Here is a 15,218-nt window from a genome sequence, read left to right on the forward strand (position 1 = left end):
GTTGTTTAGCACATGAGAATGAGTTGCTCTGGGTAAACTAACCAAATGTGGGAGCCTAAAGAATGAAGTAAGCTTCATAATACGAACAACTTATTTTTAAAATGCAAGATGAATTGGACCAACATTAGCCTTTGAGTTTGGTTGTCTGACTGCATTCTTTTCCTCCTTAGGTCAAATTCACTAGTGCTGTGAAGCTTTCTGAAGGCGGACCAGGAAGTGGAATGGAAAATGGAAGGGAAGAGGAGGAGAATTTCTTCAAGCGCCTAGGTAAACACACAGACTATGAATTTTATTGAACTTTTGTGACACAGAACAAGAATTTGACTAGATTAAATGGTTTATATTCTGTTTCCCTTGACTTTTTATTTATTTATTATATGTCTTTTTCTACCATCTATAGCTACTCCATCTTTTATAAGATGGGTTCAACAGACATTTATGAAAACCTTGCTGTATCCCTTACTTCCCAACGGGAAATGGTTTGCAGAGAATAAGATATCTTCTATTTCGTCCTTTATTAGAGTCTGGGAGTTTTGCAGAACTTTCAATGTGCCTTTTTGTTGTTGCTATTGTTGTCCCACCTACCTATGTAAGAATTCCACTCATTATATTCCTGACAAGTGGCCAACCACCCTGTCTGCACACTTCCACTGAACATTAAAATCACTTGGCAGATTTAGCTATATACAATATAGTGTACTTCAACAGTAGGTGGGAAATTGAGACAGTGGAGTTGGAGATAGATGTATTCTAGAAAAAATATAAGAAAGACATTTTGGAAATCATATTTGTGAATTTTGAGTGAGGATTATAAGTTTTTACCTTTTAAAAATGAAGCTGGAAAGCTTTTATGATGAAAGATCATTAATTTTCATTATTCTTCTTCAATGTATAATATGAACTCTTATAACATCTGAAATTACACACTGACTGCATCTTCCATAAAAGCCGAAAAGCTGAAGTTAGTAGTTGATTACTGGGAGGATCACTGAAATACACACACACACACACACACACACACACACTCTCTCTCTCTCTCTCTCTCTCTCTCTCTCTACAAAGACTTGGTTAAAAAAAAAGATCTTAAAACCCTCTATTTAAGTAGATATGCAAAATGCCGCATTTTTGTATATGTGTGTTACCAGATTCACAGAAGACATGATCTGTTCAAATCAAGTGTAAGAGTGGAGGGCAGAGAGGTGGTATAGGGGAGAATTTTTCAGGCAAACACTACAGAGGACACACTGTTATGTCTTATAAATTCTTTGAAAATCTGTGATCATGTCATTGTGCCTCATTCTTCCATCATGACACAACCCCCCTACAGGTTGCCACAGTTTCGATGACCATCTATCTCCCAACCAAGATGGTGGAAAAAGCAAAAATGTGGTGAATCTTGGAGCAATCCGACAAGGCATGAAACGCTTTCAGTTTCTGTTAAACTGCTGTGAGCCAGGGACCATTCCTGATGCGTCCATCCTGGCAGCTGCCTTGGACCTAGTAAGTTAATGGAAGAATTCACCCACCCTGTCCCCCATTCTGGTTAATACTATTGACAGAGGTAAGCATGAATTCCTATTCCTAACCCCAGCAGAGGAGTCATTATTTTTTTTTCCCTTAGAACCAAAGATAAAATAGGAAATAAAGTTGATGGAGTGATAAAAGAAAAACAATGCCCTAGAAAGTATAATGTAACATGTTTTAAAATTTGTGAGGGACTCCAGACTCAAAATATGTGGGTTAATATCACTCTGACACTTATAGCTAATTACCTATAAAATGGAGGCAAGTATAATATATATGCTCTATATAATATGTAGCATGAAATAATGGTATAATAATACTGCTCTCCCTAGGGCTGGTATGAGGGGCTTTTTTTAAAGATTTACTTATTTATCTGAAAAGCAGAATGACAGGAAGAGATTGTTTCCATCTGCTGGTTCACTTGCCAAAAGGCCACAACAGCCAAGTATGTGCCAGGATGAAGCCAGAATCCAAAATCTCCATCCTGGTCTCCCATGTAGGTGTTAAAATAACAGACACCATTACACAGCATTAGCAGTATTGTAAACAGCAGAGTTTGAATAGGGAACAGAAGAAAGTCTTTGACTCTAAGGGTGATTGGGAGAGAGCAATATTGATGAGTGGATCAGTTGTTAGTGATCAGTGTGGCTTGAAGAATGTTTTGTAACTCACCATATAATAACCAATTAATCAGCCTAACAAACATCTATCGATGGCTTTCTAAGTGCTAGTCATGGTGCTACGAGGTAATAATAACACCACAAAACTCAGCTGGAGAGCTTCATCTGTGTTTCACTTTTTCTACCAAGATTGTATTAGTGATCTACTTTTCAGATTTCTTAACACACTGTAAGGTTGATAAACTAAAGATTATTGTGATTCTGAAGGAAAAAAAATCAAAGCTCAAAAGGCCAATTAGTAATCTAAGGCTGCAGAGCTAGCAAACACTATGGCCAATTTCGAGCCTAGGCTTATCTTCAAAGCCCCTGTATTTTGTAAGCTATCATGTTGATTCTAATAAAAAATAAAATTGAGACTGGCATTCTATGATGTGGTTAAGATGCTTACATCCCATATCAGAACATCAAGATTCAATGTTTGGCACAGTTCCCAATTCCAACTTCCTGCTAAGGGAAACAGGCTCAGGCAGTTGGTTCACTGCTATTTACATAGGAGTACTTGCCCAGCCTTCGGCCACTGGGGCATTTGAGAAGTAAGTTGGGAGATGGGGGCTCAATCTCTCTCTCTCTCTCTCTCACTACCTCCTCCATTATCTGCCTCTCAAATTAAAAAAAATCATGTAAGATCACTTCATGAACTTTGGTCAAATAGTGTGAGTGTGGTTAAAAAATAAAGGTGACAGAAGCTAGGTGAGCAGTTGTTAAATACAAGTAGCAAACCACTTCACAGAGGTTCCTATCATATCCCTCTTTTTCTCCATTTAAAAATCACAGATACTTTTGGAAAAATTTAGGTGAGTGAGGCATCGAATTCCTCAGCCAGCAGCCTCCTGAGATTAAGGAAAGCTGTTAGAACAAATCATATTATTTGAACTTGTTGAAAAACTGAGTAAAAATAAGCGCATGTTGCAATACAAGTTAGAAAATGAATTTTTCTCAGTCATGTAAAGTTGGTTCTGAATTCAGCAAAGAATATTCTGATTCTATTCGGGATTTTTTTTAGCAACACCATATGCTTTTCTGCAAAGAAAAACAGATTTAACTACAGTGCAATGGTATCTCTTGACACATTGAAAATATTCTTAAATTTGTGTGGTCTTCCGTAATAAAGAAGATTATGAGTGACTTTTAATTATCAAAAGCCACCTGTATCTTTTCAAATGTTTGTTATTGCCTGAATACATTATGAATTCATAATAGGAAAATAAAATAAATTCCCCACTTGAAGTATTTACACTGCACAGTCACCCTAAGAAAAAAGTCGCTGTTAATATTTGGAGGCATGAATTCTTCTAGCGTTGAATGAAATTATATGGAAACTCTCCTAGGAAAAGTAGCATTTATTTAAAAAAAAAGTTATTCTATAGTATCAGCAAGTTTCAGGAGTTATTTATTTCCAAATACACCCACAAAGCAAAAAGCGTTCACCTCAATTCATCTATTCTTGTTTGCACAAGAGACTGTTTAAGCAATTAATCAGAACTGCCTTATTAACATATGCTGAAGATATAAATACAGAAGACTTTCATAATGACTTTTTACATGGAAAGTTTTTAGCTTTCATGTAAAATGTGTGAGCAGGGGGAAGCACAAGCTTATTGAAATACAGTACCATACTTAGAGATTTGAAAAACAATACCAGCAGAACAAATCAATACTAAATTTGGAATTATTGGTCTTTTTGGAGGGGTATGTTTTTGAGCACTTTGTTAATCGAGTGAATTAGATATTGGAACTTCAGTCCTCATCAGTTGATTCTGTGCCTGATTCCCAGCTGATACTCTGCTTAGATTTACCAAGGAGATATGATGCAGCTGTTTCCAGCCACAGGCACCCTCTCTTCCCAAGGACAGTCTGTCTTCTACCATTAAATTGGATTGTAGTCCAGGGGAGATTTAAAATTTCATTTACTTTTCCACAATCATGGTATAACTAGATATTATCAGACTCCTGGATTCTCAACAAGTTCAAAGGGTAGCTTTAGAACCTTTTCTAGCTTTACTTGACCTCAGTATCATGATAGGAAATAAAGATTAATTTTGATGCATTTAAGCAGGATCTTTTGAGCTTTAAAGTAAATAAGCTTTTTCTGATCATGGCAGATGTCCACTGGTGTAATACCCTCACTGGAAGGTAATGAGCCTGTTGTTGCCAAACTGGAATCAGTAAGAGTCACGTGTGTAGGGAACTCAAGCGGTAGTTGCATTAAGAGGAGTTCCTGTTAAACCTGAGTGTCCTTTATGCTAGGTGAAGGACAAAGACTGCGAGATTTCAGAGGTCAAATTACAGAAAGTGAGATTTAGCAAATAAAGCTGCCTCCCGCAATGCCACCATCCCATACAGAAACCTGTTTAAGGTACTGGCTGTTCCAGTTCTGGTTGGGCTCCTTGCAGAAGGCCTGGGAAAGCAGAGCATGGCCCAAGCTCGCGTGGGAGACTGGGAAGGAACTCCTGGCCTTGACTTTCACCTGGCTAAGCCCCTGTCTTTAAGACCTCATAGGGAGTGAATCAGCTGATGACAAATCTCTCTTTGTCTCTCCTTCTCTGTAACTCTGATTTTCATATTAAGTAAATAAACCTTAAAAAAGGGAGTACAGATAGTGCATCAATATTAACCCATTTTCTGTTCTTTATATTTATCTACCAGTTTGTGGTTTGCTTTTGTCTTTAATCTTCATGGCATACTTTAATGGAGAGAACATTTAATCAGATATAATTTAATTCATCAAAATTGTTCTTAATGACTATCTCTTTTATTGGTTTTAAAGAAATCCTAATGTAATTACAGGTATTTTCTTCTGAAATTTTTAAAGGTTGCCTTTCACTCTTGAGGCTCTAACTATGGCTTCTATGTGAATTATATAAAATAGGGATTTATTTTACAGAGTTAGTAATTTTCCTTTTTGTATGGAGAAATAATTGTGCTGTGACCAACATTAATGCTAGTCATGCATTCTTCTCCATATGTGATGTCATGTTAATCATGTGCAAGGTGTGCTGTATGACACATGGGTGATACATGTATGGTGTGATTCTGGGTTTTGTTCTGTTCCTTGTCTATCCTGAGAGATTGGGGGTTTAGAACTATTTTAGCTTAATAGTTTGTTTCTAAAATATCATGTCGACTGTTATTTGTGGTTGTTTGATAATTCATGTAAATTTTGTAATTAGATTCTTGAGTTCTATGAGAACTCCTTTAATTTATTCTTGGAACTGTACTGAGTTTCAATAACTTTGGGGTAATTAAAATTCAAATTGAAAATCAGATTTGAATTGGTTACTCAAAAGTCCTGCTTCTTCCTGAAGCAGCTTAAATAAATATTTTATGTTTTCATTAGTCAGTTAATCTGTGTTTTCATATTGGTTGGTATAAAATGGATCAGAATACTGTTATCAGTTTGCAATCTTTGCAGTGTCTATAATTATTTTTATTTCTTCAGATATTTCCATTTTCTTTCTTTAGACTTGCCACATGTGTCTTCATTAGCTCTTTTGAATCTCTTAACTATAGAATCTTTGTTTTCTAATTCATTAACCCTTATTCTTAACGATATTATTTCTGTTCTGCTTGTTTTGAACTTACTGTATTATTCTTCAACTTTTTAAATCGATAATTTTTCCTTTTCTAAACTGACCACTTAGCCATTAATTTCTTTTTAACTACTACTTTGACTGCATGTCATAACTTTTTAAAGCACCGTTTTTGTTATAATTTGTATTAAGTACATTTTAACTTATTTAATGATATTTTTAATCCATGTAGTGTTTATATGTGTATGTGTTTCAATTTAGAAATGCTATTTCTAAATATTGCATAGTAGTTAGTTTTTGGTGTATAACTTGATTTTTTAACATTGATTTTTTGGAAATTAATTATCATAATCTAGAACATGATAGTCTTCATGTGTTGCAGGTACAATTGAAATGTGTTTTCTACAGTTGTTTCATATAATTATATATATTACATATTATGTATTATATATGTATCATCATTCTTAGTTTCTTTAGACTTTTCTAAACTTTGTTTTGTTACTAAGTTAGTTATACCAAAATCTCTCACAGTGATGGCTAATTTTTTTCATTTATGCTTGTAGCAATGACAATTTTTTGTCTTATGCGTATAAAGGCAGACCAAATTAGACATGTTATATGTTTCTGCTGAATGAACAGTTATCACTTTCAAATGTACCAGTTTATTTCTAACAATGGTTTCTACCTTTCAATAGACTTTCTTTTGATACTAAAATATAGTTGTATTCATTTTATTAGGTCATCCTTGACCTGGTTGGTCTCTTTGCCAAACCTTTGCTTTTAATATTTCTATTTTCTTGAGTTTAGATGTGTTCTTGTAGAAAGTATATGTTTAATTTTTTTACACTGTGCTGATATTCTTCCTAGGAAATTTAGTACAGATTTTTGCCCAGGTTAAGAATATTAGTGTATTCAGATTCAGATGCTTTTGTCTATTACACATTTTTCATTATGTCATGCTGTTTGTTCTTATATCCACTTATGCCTTCTTATAGACTATATTTTGAAATTCATTTTATTTATCTTGCTTTGACATGGGTTATGATTCTTGAGTTTATTTTTCATTGTTAATTTGGAGGAGATTGTTATGTGCTATGATTGTAGAAGTTACAGAAATATGTAACAAAATTTATTTAAAGTTAATGATTTTATTTACTCTTCTGTCAAAACTGGACATTTAACCTCATCACCAAAATATATTTGTATATTATTTTGTTTTAATACGCAAAAAATAGATGTTTTATTGAATGTTAGGAAAATTAGTTTTTAAATTACTCAAAAGTTTAGTCTGTGTATGTCACATCTCCTAGCATCTCAAATGTTCCTTCTGAGGTCATTGAGGTCATTTTTTTCTAAAATCTGCCTTTCACAAATCCTTCCAGTAATGGCCAGTTGGCTGTAGACTTCTTAAGCATGGTTTTCTTGAAAATGTCTTTATTTTTAATCTCAATTTGAAGCTGCTTTTTTTCTGACATTAAAATTAGAGGGTGACGTGTTCTTTCTGTGGTTCAAAGTTATTACCTCACCCTTTTCTAGCTTAGCATTCCATCAATGGTAATCTTCCCTGCCCTCCACACAGTCAGCTATTGTATCTTCCTTCTAATGTTAGTATTTTGGAGCTTCACCGAAATGTTTCTAGAATTTTTTTCACACTTGTATTGATTCAGCTGCTGAATATGTCATTCGCATATGATACATATTCTAGCAAATTCTCAACTATTACCTCCAACATATTGTGTCCTTAGTTTTTCTAATCTTTTCCTTCTTGAAATTGTAAAGATATGTAATAGATCTTTTCATATTTTCCTCTGTATTTGAGAACCTCTGTTGCAGCTTTTGTTTCGTTTTGGCTATGTTTTTGTTTTTTCTTGGAGATTTTTATTTTTGTTTGTGTCTGTCTCTCTCCATGCTATATCCTGGGTATTTTTCTAAGTTATCTCTTTCATTTCACTTTGCTCTTTTTCAGTTGTCTCTGCCGCAATGGTCCTTAACAGAGACAGTTTCACCCACCAGCAAACAGTTGTCAGTGCCTGAAGGCTCTTTGGTTGTTATTCATAAAGTATAGCACACTGCCTGGCCCTCTGCCCCTTTCCTCCTTGTAAACAGTGATCATAACTCTAAATTGGAAAAGCCTGATTTAATGTGTGTTGCAGTCTATCCATTGATGTTTAAATTTCAAGTGCTGCATCTTATTTAAAACTTCCATTTATTTTTGTTCTAAAATTACCTGGTTGACTTTGATACCATAATTCCTTCATGAGATGATCAATAGCCACTTTAACCTTTGATGTATTTGATATAGTGTAACATTAATAACTGTAGTTGTTATAAATTTGAGTCTACACTTCATTATTCCTGTTGATTGTTGCTCGTAGCAGATCATTTCTTTTGTACTTTTACATGTGGAATTGCTCCTTAGAACTTTATTTGTGGGAATACTTTAAGACCTGTGTTTGGAAAAGTATTGTTATTCAGTAAACCAATAACGTTAGCAGTTCATGTAAATATATTAGACATGGACATTTCCAGATCCTCTACCAGAGCTACTGATGTAGAATCTACAGACAAGGCCAAGGAATCTGTTTCATGCGTCTTCAGAGATTCTCATGTATTGTCAAGAGTGAACATTTGAGTTTTTTTAAGTATTCTTCCATTTGGCATATGTCTGGAAATATTACCAATCTACAGTCGTTTTAAACTACTTATAGGCCAAGGGATGTGGAAATAGTACCCATTGTTCCCCTGAATTTGAATGAGAATATAGGGTTAGGGTTCTCATTCAATTTTTTTTTTCTGCTCTACACAGAGCCATAAAAGATCAGACAGGCCAGCTTGGGTGGAGAAGATTTTCTTATTCACCCATTGGTGGTGGGTCCCACCTAAGACTGATTTTATTCAAGTAAATGACCTGAACTTGCTTAGACCCAGATGTTACAGTGAGCCATGCTGATATCCTCAGTGTAAATATTTCTAAACCAGCTCAACTCATTTTCACCTTCAAAACAACCATTTCTTGTCACTTATCCTCTCCAGTTGTCTTCTGTCTTACCTTAGGGAAAAAAAGCAAAACAGAATAGAGAAATGTTTGGATAGTTTATGCAATACTTTTAGGTATTCCAACCAAAAAGAATATATTTTCCACACTTCCTTCATCATATTGTCAAGAACAGAAGTTCTCATTTACTTTTTAAAATAATTACCAAATATGAGTAAGTGTTAAGATCTATAGCCATGTAAACTTCTTGCTGAACAATAATGCCTGCTTGCATCCTGGCAAGTGAGTGATTTAAATGGAAGTAGGTAGGGGCAGAGGCAACCTGGCAGCCTGTGAGTCAGTTACTTAATGATTCAATTCTCTAATTCAAAATGGGCTAAGTAATAAACACTGACTCACAAGCATATGCCCTCCAGCAATCAAGGTTCCAATACATACTAAAACCCAAAATAACAACTTATTCCTCTTGGCTCTATGTAAACAGGCATCTTGTGCCAATAAGAACTTAAAAATTTATGTAACTCCCCAGGGGCCAACATGGAATATTTACCCTTTAAAAAGAGTTACCTATTGTCCCAGGTTGAATAAGTTATCAAGATCAGTCAAAATTTCTGCTCACATAATAAATTTAGATATAGTTCCTCAGGGAAAGGAAGGTATTGCAATTATAACCTTCAATTAACTATCACATCTTGGTAACAGTATTTGTTAGGTCCCCAGGCACTATAACATAAAACTTGGAATTAATATCCCAATTCTCTGCTTCACTTTCATAAAAGAACCACTCAATACATTTAAGTCATAAAGTTCAGGAAAAATGGCAAAGGAAATCCAAGGCAGATACTTCAAGTTTTCTTATTGTAGAATGTTAGGGAAATCTGTGCCACACAATGGCATGCCTGATGACTTCTGCACTTTTAGCCACACAACACTATAATCATTGTAGAAATGTCTTATGTAAGATTGGAGCATATAAAATCACTGATACTGCCTTGTTTTTACATGTAAATTTACAAATTTCACATGATTCTACCTAGAATACTGCCTTCATAGTTGAAGTTTATTCTTGCTTGTCTATAAATGATGTGTTTATGATATAATTTAAACCATTCTGTAGCTTTATGGAACAAAAAAGGGTGAACTAGGTGGACATACTTTTTATTTGAGGAGACTGCCCTTAAAATTCTCCATGGTATGCCAATGGTGACAAATTTTGCTTAGGTGTTTGCATGTAACTATGCCTCTGATACTCTATGATTCTTTTCAGCCATGCAACTTTCTTCTGATTCATTTTTCTCCATTTGTGCTGTTTTGTGATGTGATTCCATCCCTATCCATTTTGTCATGCTTTCATCTTTCGCTGCTTCTTCAGGTTTCACTGAAACATAAGAGGTAAGCTCCATCAAGGTGGGAAATTTTGACTTAACTTTATGGCCAAGAACAATCTATGTCCAGGATATTCCCAAACACTGCCCCTAAAATCACACTTATAAAATTACACTTTAAAGGAACTTAAAAAGTAATTAATAACAGTCACTTTTAGTTCTGATTACTGTTGCCTGCATAGAATGAATTTGGCGCTTGTTATCTGTCTTCTCCTAAGATGCACGTTAGAGCCTTTACAGTTTTACCTCTCTATCTCCCTCAGTTTTCCATAGAGTGATATGCATGATACAGTACCCTGGAAATCACTATTATTCACAACCACCTTAAATATAGAACTCCCAGCTTGCCTTCATGCACCATATGAGTTTATACTAATATTGCTGTGTTTGGTTGATTCTGTGATATCACCCCCTATGCAAACAGTGGCATTTCCATATGTTACTGGATTTGGATACTTAGGTGGATCAAATCAATCAGATGTCAACCAGCCCTTTCTTAATGTCATACTGTATAATCCATAGGAGATATTTTCATATTGCTCCCAATTCAATTTCCAATCTTAGATTATAATTTCCCACAACTAAGGATCGACAATGTCTGAATTTTGTCATGAGAAGTTTTTGAGATCAGAAAATTGAAATTGCTTTGTGTTCAGAAATGCCTTGAGCTTTCTAAGCTTCACATATTACAATTTGGGATTTTCATTACTCTAATGTTAATCCTCTTAATTGTCACCTAATAGTGAGAAGTGGTAGCATGATCTTCTATCATATATTCATGATCTACACCTTTATTAATCCTGAAGAATCCAGAATTCACCCCATGATACTATTTTGGTGAGGTTGTTTCTGTCTTCCTGTCATTAAGCACTGAATCCCCATCATTTATATTAAGAATATATCACAATGTGACAGACTTAGAATAAATTTATGTCACTCGCCTTGCTCTCCAAACTGACATTGCTTTTAGAGACAGATGTTCCAGCTTCTTTCAGACAGATAAGCATATCTGAGATATTAAGTTAATACAAGAAACAACATTTAATTTGCACGGTACAACATAGAACTATCAATGGCTTTGGGGAAGAGGTTGTCCCACTCTGTCATCTAGAGTTCTGCTGTTTCCTTGACCTGTTTCCCAGGCTTAGTCTTCACAGAGTTGATGACATACTCTCATCATTGAGTCTGCCTTGAATTAATCATAGATTCTGCACATGAGTACCTCCTTTTCATGAAGGTTGTCATTTCATGCTGTAGCAATGAAGAACATGCTTTGTAAAAATTCTCTGTAAATAGTTTCCTATCAGAATCCTTGGTAGCTATTTATACAAAGAAACCCATAAGAAAGTGGTTAATGGACTAATTTATTTGAATTGTCCATTATATTTGAGATGCTATGACTCAAAACTAAGTAACTCTGCTTGGAAGTGCGTGGGGCTAAGGAAAACCTGTCAAAGGAGGTTACAAACTGCATCTTGAGAGTGAGTTTCCCAGTTAGAAAAGGCGTTTCAGGGCTCTGTAAGTCATGGAAATAGTATATGAAATGTATAAGGAGACATATTTGGGAAACTGCAATTCATTTGATCTAATCCTATCACAGTATAATTAAGATAGGAGGAGAAAGGTGATGAACCAACCCACCAAGGTAATGTATCTTTTTTTTCTTGTATTTGTTTAGTGATTTGTTCAAAGGGAACAGACTTATTTGTGGTGAATAAGTCATTCAGCAAGAAAAATGTTTGTCTTCTCTGATAACTAATATACAGAGTGGGAAAATGTAATGTATATGAGTGTAATTGACATCTTGAGATTTGATTATTGTTTACATCCATTGTCTATACTCTGGTGGAATAGTATTCTTTCAATTTACAACTTGCTGAGTTCTATAGTGGAGAATTAAGCTTGTGATTATAAAGAAAATTTAAAGCATGCAACCCCCAAAAGTAAAAAATGAAAATGAAAGATAAGGTGGGAGTGCAGAAATTATGATTATATTCATAAAACATGCTTTGTATCTTTATTTATTATGCGACTAAGGTGGATCTGCCAACTGACCAATTTTAAATGGGGAAGTAATGTGGGTGTCTATTTGTGCTTTAGAAAATATTACATGGAACTCCCAATGTCCCATGCTTGAATACTTCCTTTCTACCTGAATTGTAGACATTCTCTTTTCCTAAGGTTTATATAAGACAGTGTAGACACCAAAGAGGAACCAGCATATGGCTGAGCATCAGAGACCTGAGGTTGAATCCTGTGTGTACTATTCTCAGCTGTATCAGAGGGGAAAATATGCCTTATTTTAAATGCCACAATGAAAATATTATTCCCAGACCACAGGTTTATGTATTACAAGTCACAGAAATTAACTGTCACTTAATTCTCTGTACATTAGCCCCTGTTTTAGCAATATGAATCAGTGCATTGTTAAGAACTCCATTGTTGGAAATGAAGACAGCTTTTTCAGTTTGAAAATCTATTGCTCTGAATAACCCATGTTTGTTAGGTAACTCTAAGATCATAGCTAATTTTATGACATCTTTTTAAAAACAGGCACACATGAAAACATATATTAATAGTTGAAGCAGATTTTTCTTGTGGCCTATTAACCTTCTATAGGAGGGGCTCATTTTTCCCTAAACATTTCCTATAACTTTGGGAAAGGTCAGTGGACTGTCTGGTCCTCGCCATGGATTTCAACTCAGTTTTGGGACATCAACTGTCCTTTTTTCCTTTACTTTCCTCAATCACATTTTGAAAAGATGGAGCTAACTTTCATTTTCCTTTAAAAAGAAAATGCTTTACCACATTAATCAACTAAATCTCTTCTGCATTAAACATTTTCCATTGAAACTAGACCTATTTAAGCAGAATTTGATGTGTAATTCACGCTAAAGTTGAAAGGGGAAAAAAGAAAGCTCAACAAAATATAATTAGCACTTTTTTTACTATTCAAGAAGCAAAGATAGCTGCTGTGAACATGTGGATGGTCATAGATCAGAGACTGTTATTAATATCAAATCACTACTGACACCTTTGGTTTAAATAAAACCACTTCTAGAAATGGAACATTTATATTATATTAAAATTTTCAGTTAAAAAGGGCAATCTTCACATTTAAGTCCTTATTAAGAACTCTTTCACATTTGAATTCCACATGCCCTTAAAAGTAGAAAGACACATGCATGTAATTTTTGAGATTCCTGAGAATAAGAAAACAGGAAAAATATGTGCTTAAAATGAGTGATTCTTCAACATGCAGATTTGCCTTTGAGGGTTCAGTTCCAGGATCTCTCATTACTGTCAGGGTCGGGCTGATGCTACTCTGGGAAATATGATCAAACTAAGGCAACACATGGGGACTGAAATAATGAAATTTCAGTGTTTGGATGATTCTGTGACATCATACCTTTTGCAAAGAGGGACATTTCCAAATGTTTCTGAATTTGACTCCTATAGAGTAAGTTCTTTAAGATAACTTTGAGGTTATTGTTTATTAATCCTACCTTACTCTTTGCTTGAACAACCCTACCTAGGAAGCCCCTGTGGTGGCCAGGGCAGCCTTGTTCCTGGAGTGTGCCCGTTTTGTTCACCGCTGCAACCGAGGCAACTGGCCAGAGTGGATGAAGGGGCACCACGTGAACATCACCAAGAAAGGCCTGTCCCGTGGAAGATCTCCCATTGTGGGCAACAAGCGCAACCAAAAGCTGCAGTGGAATGCCGCCAAGCTCTTCTACCAATGGGGAGACGTGAGCTTTCGATTCTGTGCTTTAAGAATGAGAATACCTATGTGAAGATGTGATTTATTAGAGTTTGCTCAAGAAGCAGTTTATTGAATGTCTGTTGTGGACCAAACACTGAGTCTTTTGCAGGGAGGAAACTTTTGCAGGGAGGAAATCCTCATTTAATCTTCTCACTACTATCTCTGTTCTGCAATTAATAAAATCAAAGTTTGACAGATCAAGTAACTTGCTACAGTTTCCATATCCATTAATATTCTGCCCCCCAAGCTGAATTCAAACACTTGCTTTTAATTACTGTACTCATCATGATGTAGTCATCTTTGTAATAATTGTTAAATATTCACATCCTTATTTGATGCCCTAGGCTAAGTTTTATTTTTCAAGACCTTATTTTTCCCCATTTCTTGATAGAATGTTCAGTGTCACTGATGTGGCTTCTATTAGTTGCCCAAAAAGCTTGGAAATGACTACACGCACACACGTACACACACAACTGAAAAACTAGGTTTAACATGATTGGATGAATTTTCTTTAGCAATTCTAGTAAAGTGGATCCTTTAAATAATTGCAACTGCTTCACCCCCTCGTCTGCGTGAGTGGGAAAGGTGGGAGTGCAGCAATAAAGAATAAAAAGACATTTAAGAGAACTAGAAGACTGGGTTTTTCTCCTAATTCTAAATACCATAAATCAAAAACACTATAAAAAATCATTCTCCTCTTTCCTTAAATATTCCTAGGGATACTATTGTAATTTCTCTTTAATAATTTAGCTTAGTGCATCTACTATGGATATTCTAAAAAATATGCTTCTCAATGCAAAATATTTGTCTTCCAGTTTCACCACCTCTCTTTTGCACTATGTCAGAGTACCTCAAAAGGCCTGAATGGCATCCAGCATGTGTTCAGTCTGTCTATAAGAACAAAAATATTGACGTTATTATAATTTATTCAGCTGATGATTAAATGTGATTGTAAATGACAACATTATGTAATGAAAAATTACCTATTTTTTGTAAATATTGATCCAATGTTAGGTTAGCAATGGCCATACTATCCCTAAAACATGATTTATCCCTCCTTGACATTTAGTGTTTTTGCTATTGAAAATGTAATATTTTTAACCTCCTAGTTATATGGCTGCTTTTTCATGACTTTGTAAAATTAGAAATGACTCTTGATTAAGAGAGACCAACTTGTTCTTCTTAAAATAATCAGATGCAAATTGTAGTCACCACACAGCAGAGAGCAGCTGACAGGTTCTCTCTCTCTCCTCCTCACTTCCATTTTCAATTTTAGAACACATTGAAAACATCCATCCATTTGCTAATGAAATATTCTGCAATTCTTCCCTGAATATCAGA

The 15,218-nt window shown here is 35.0% G+C and overlaps 1 protein-coding gene across 4 annotated transcripts in view; it reads left to right on the forward strand.

Annotated features, from left to right (window-relative positions):
* The window catches only part of UNC80 (unc-80 homolog, NALCN channel complex subunit), a 176,419-nt gene that overhangs the window by 59,550 nt on the left and 101,651 nt on the right, over nucleotides 1-15,218 (forward strand). For all 4 annotated transcript variants that reach the window (XM_058664936.1, XM_058664938.1, XM_058664937.1 and 1 more), the window contains exons 21-23: nucleotides 171-267; nucleotides 1,328-1,500; nucleotides 13,651-13,863. In XM_058664936.1, the coding sequence (XP_058520919.1) occupies nucleotides 171-267; nucleotides 1,328-1,500; nucleotides 13,651-13,863 (483 nt within the window). The remainder of the gene's footprint in view (nucleotides 1-170; nucleotides 268-1,327; nucleotides 1,501-13,650; nucleotides 13,864-15,218) is intronic.

The sequence above is a fragment of the Ochotona princeps genome, chromosome 5, assembly GCF_030435755.1.
Source record: "Ochotona princeps isolate mOchPri1 chromosome 5, mOchPri1.hap1, whole genome shotgun sequence".
In the NCBI taxonomy this organism is placed as follows: Eukaryota; Metazoa; Chordata; class Mammalia; order Lagomorpha; family Ochotonidae; genus Ochotona; species Ochotona princeps.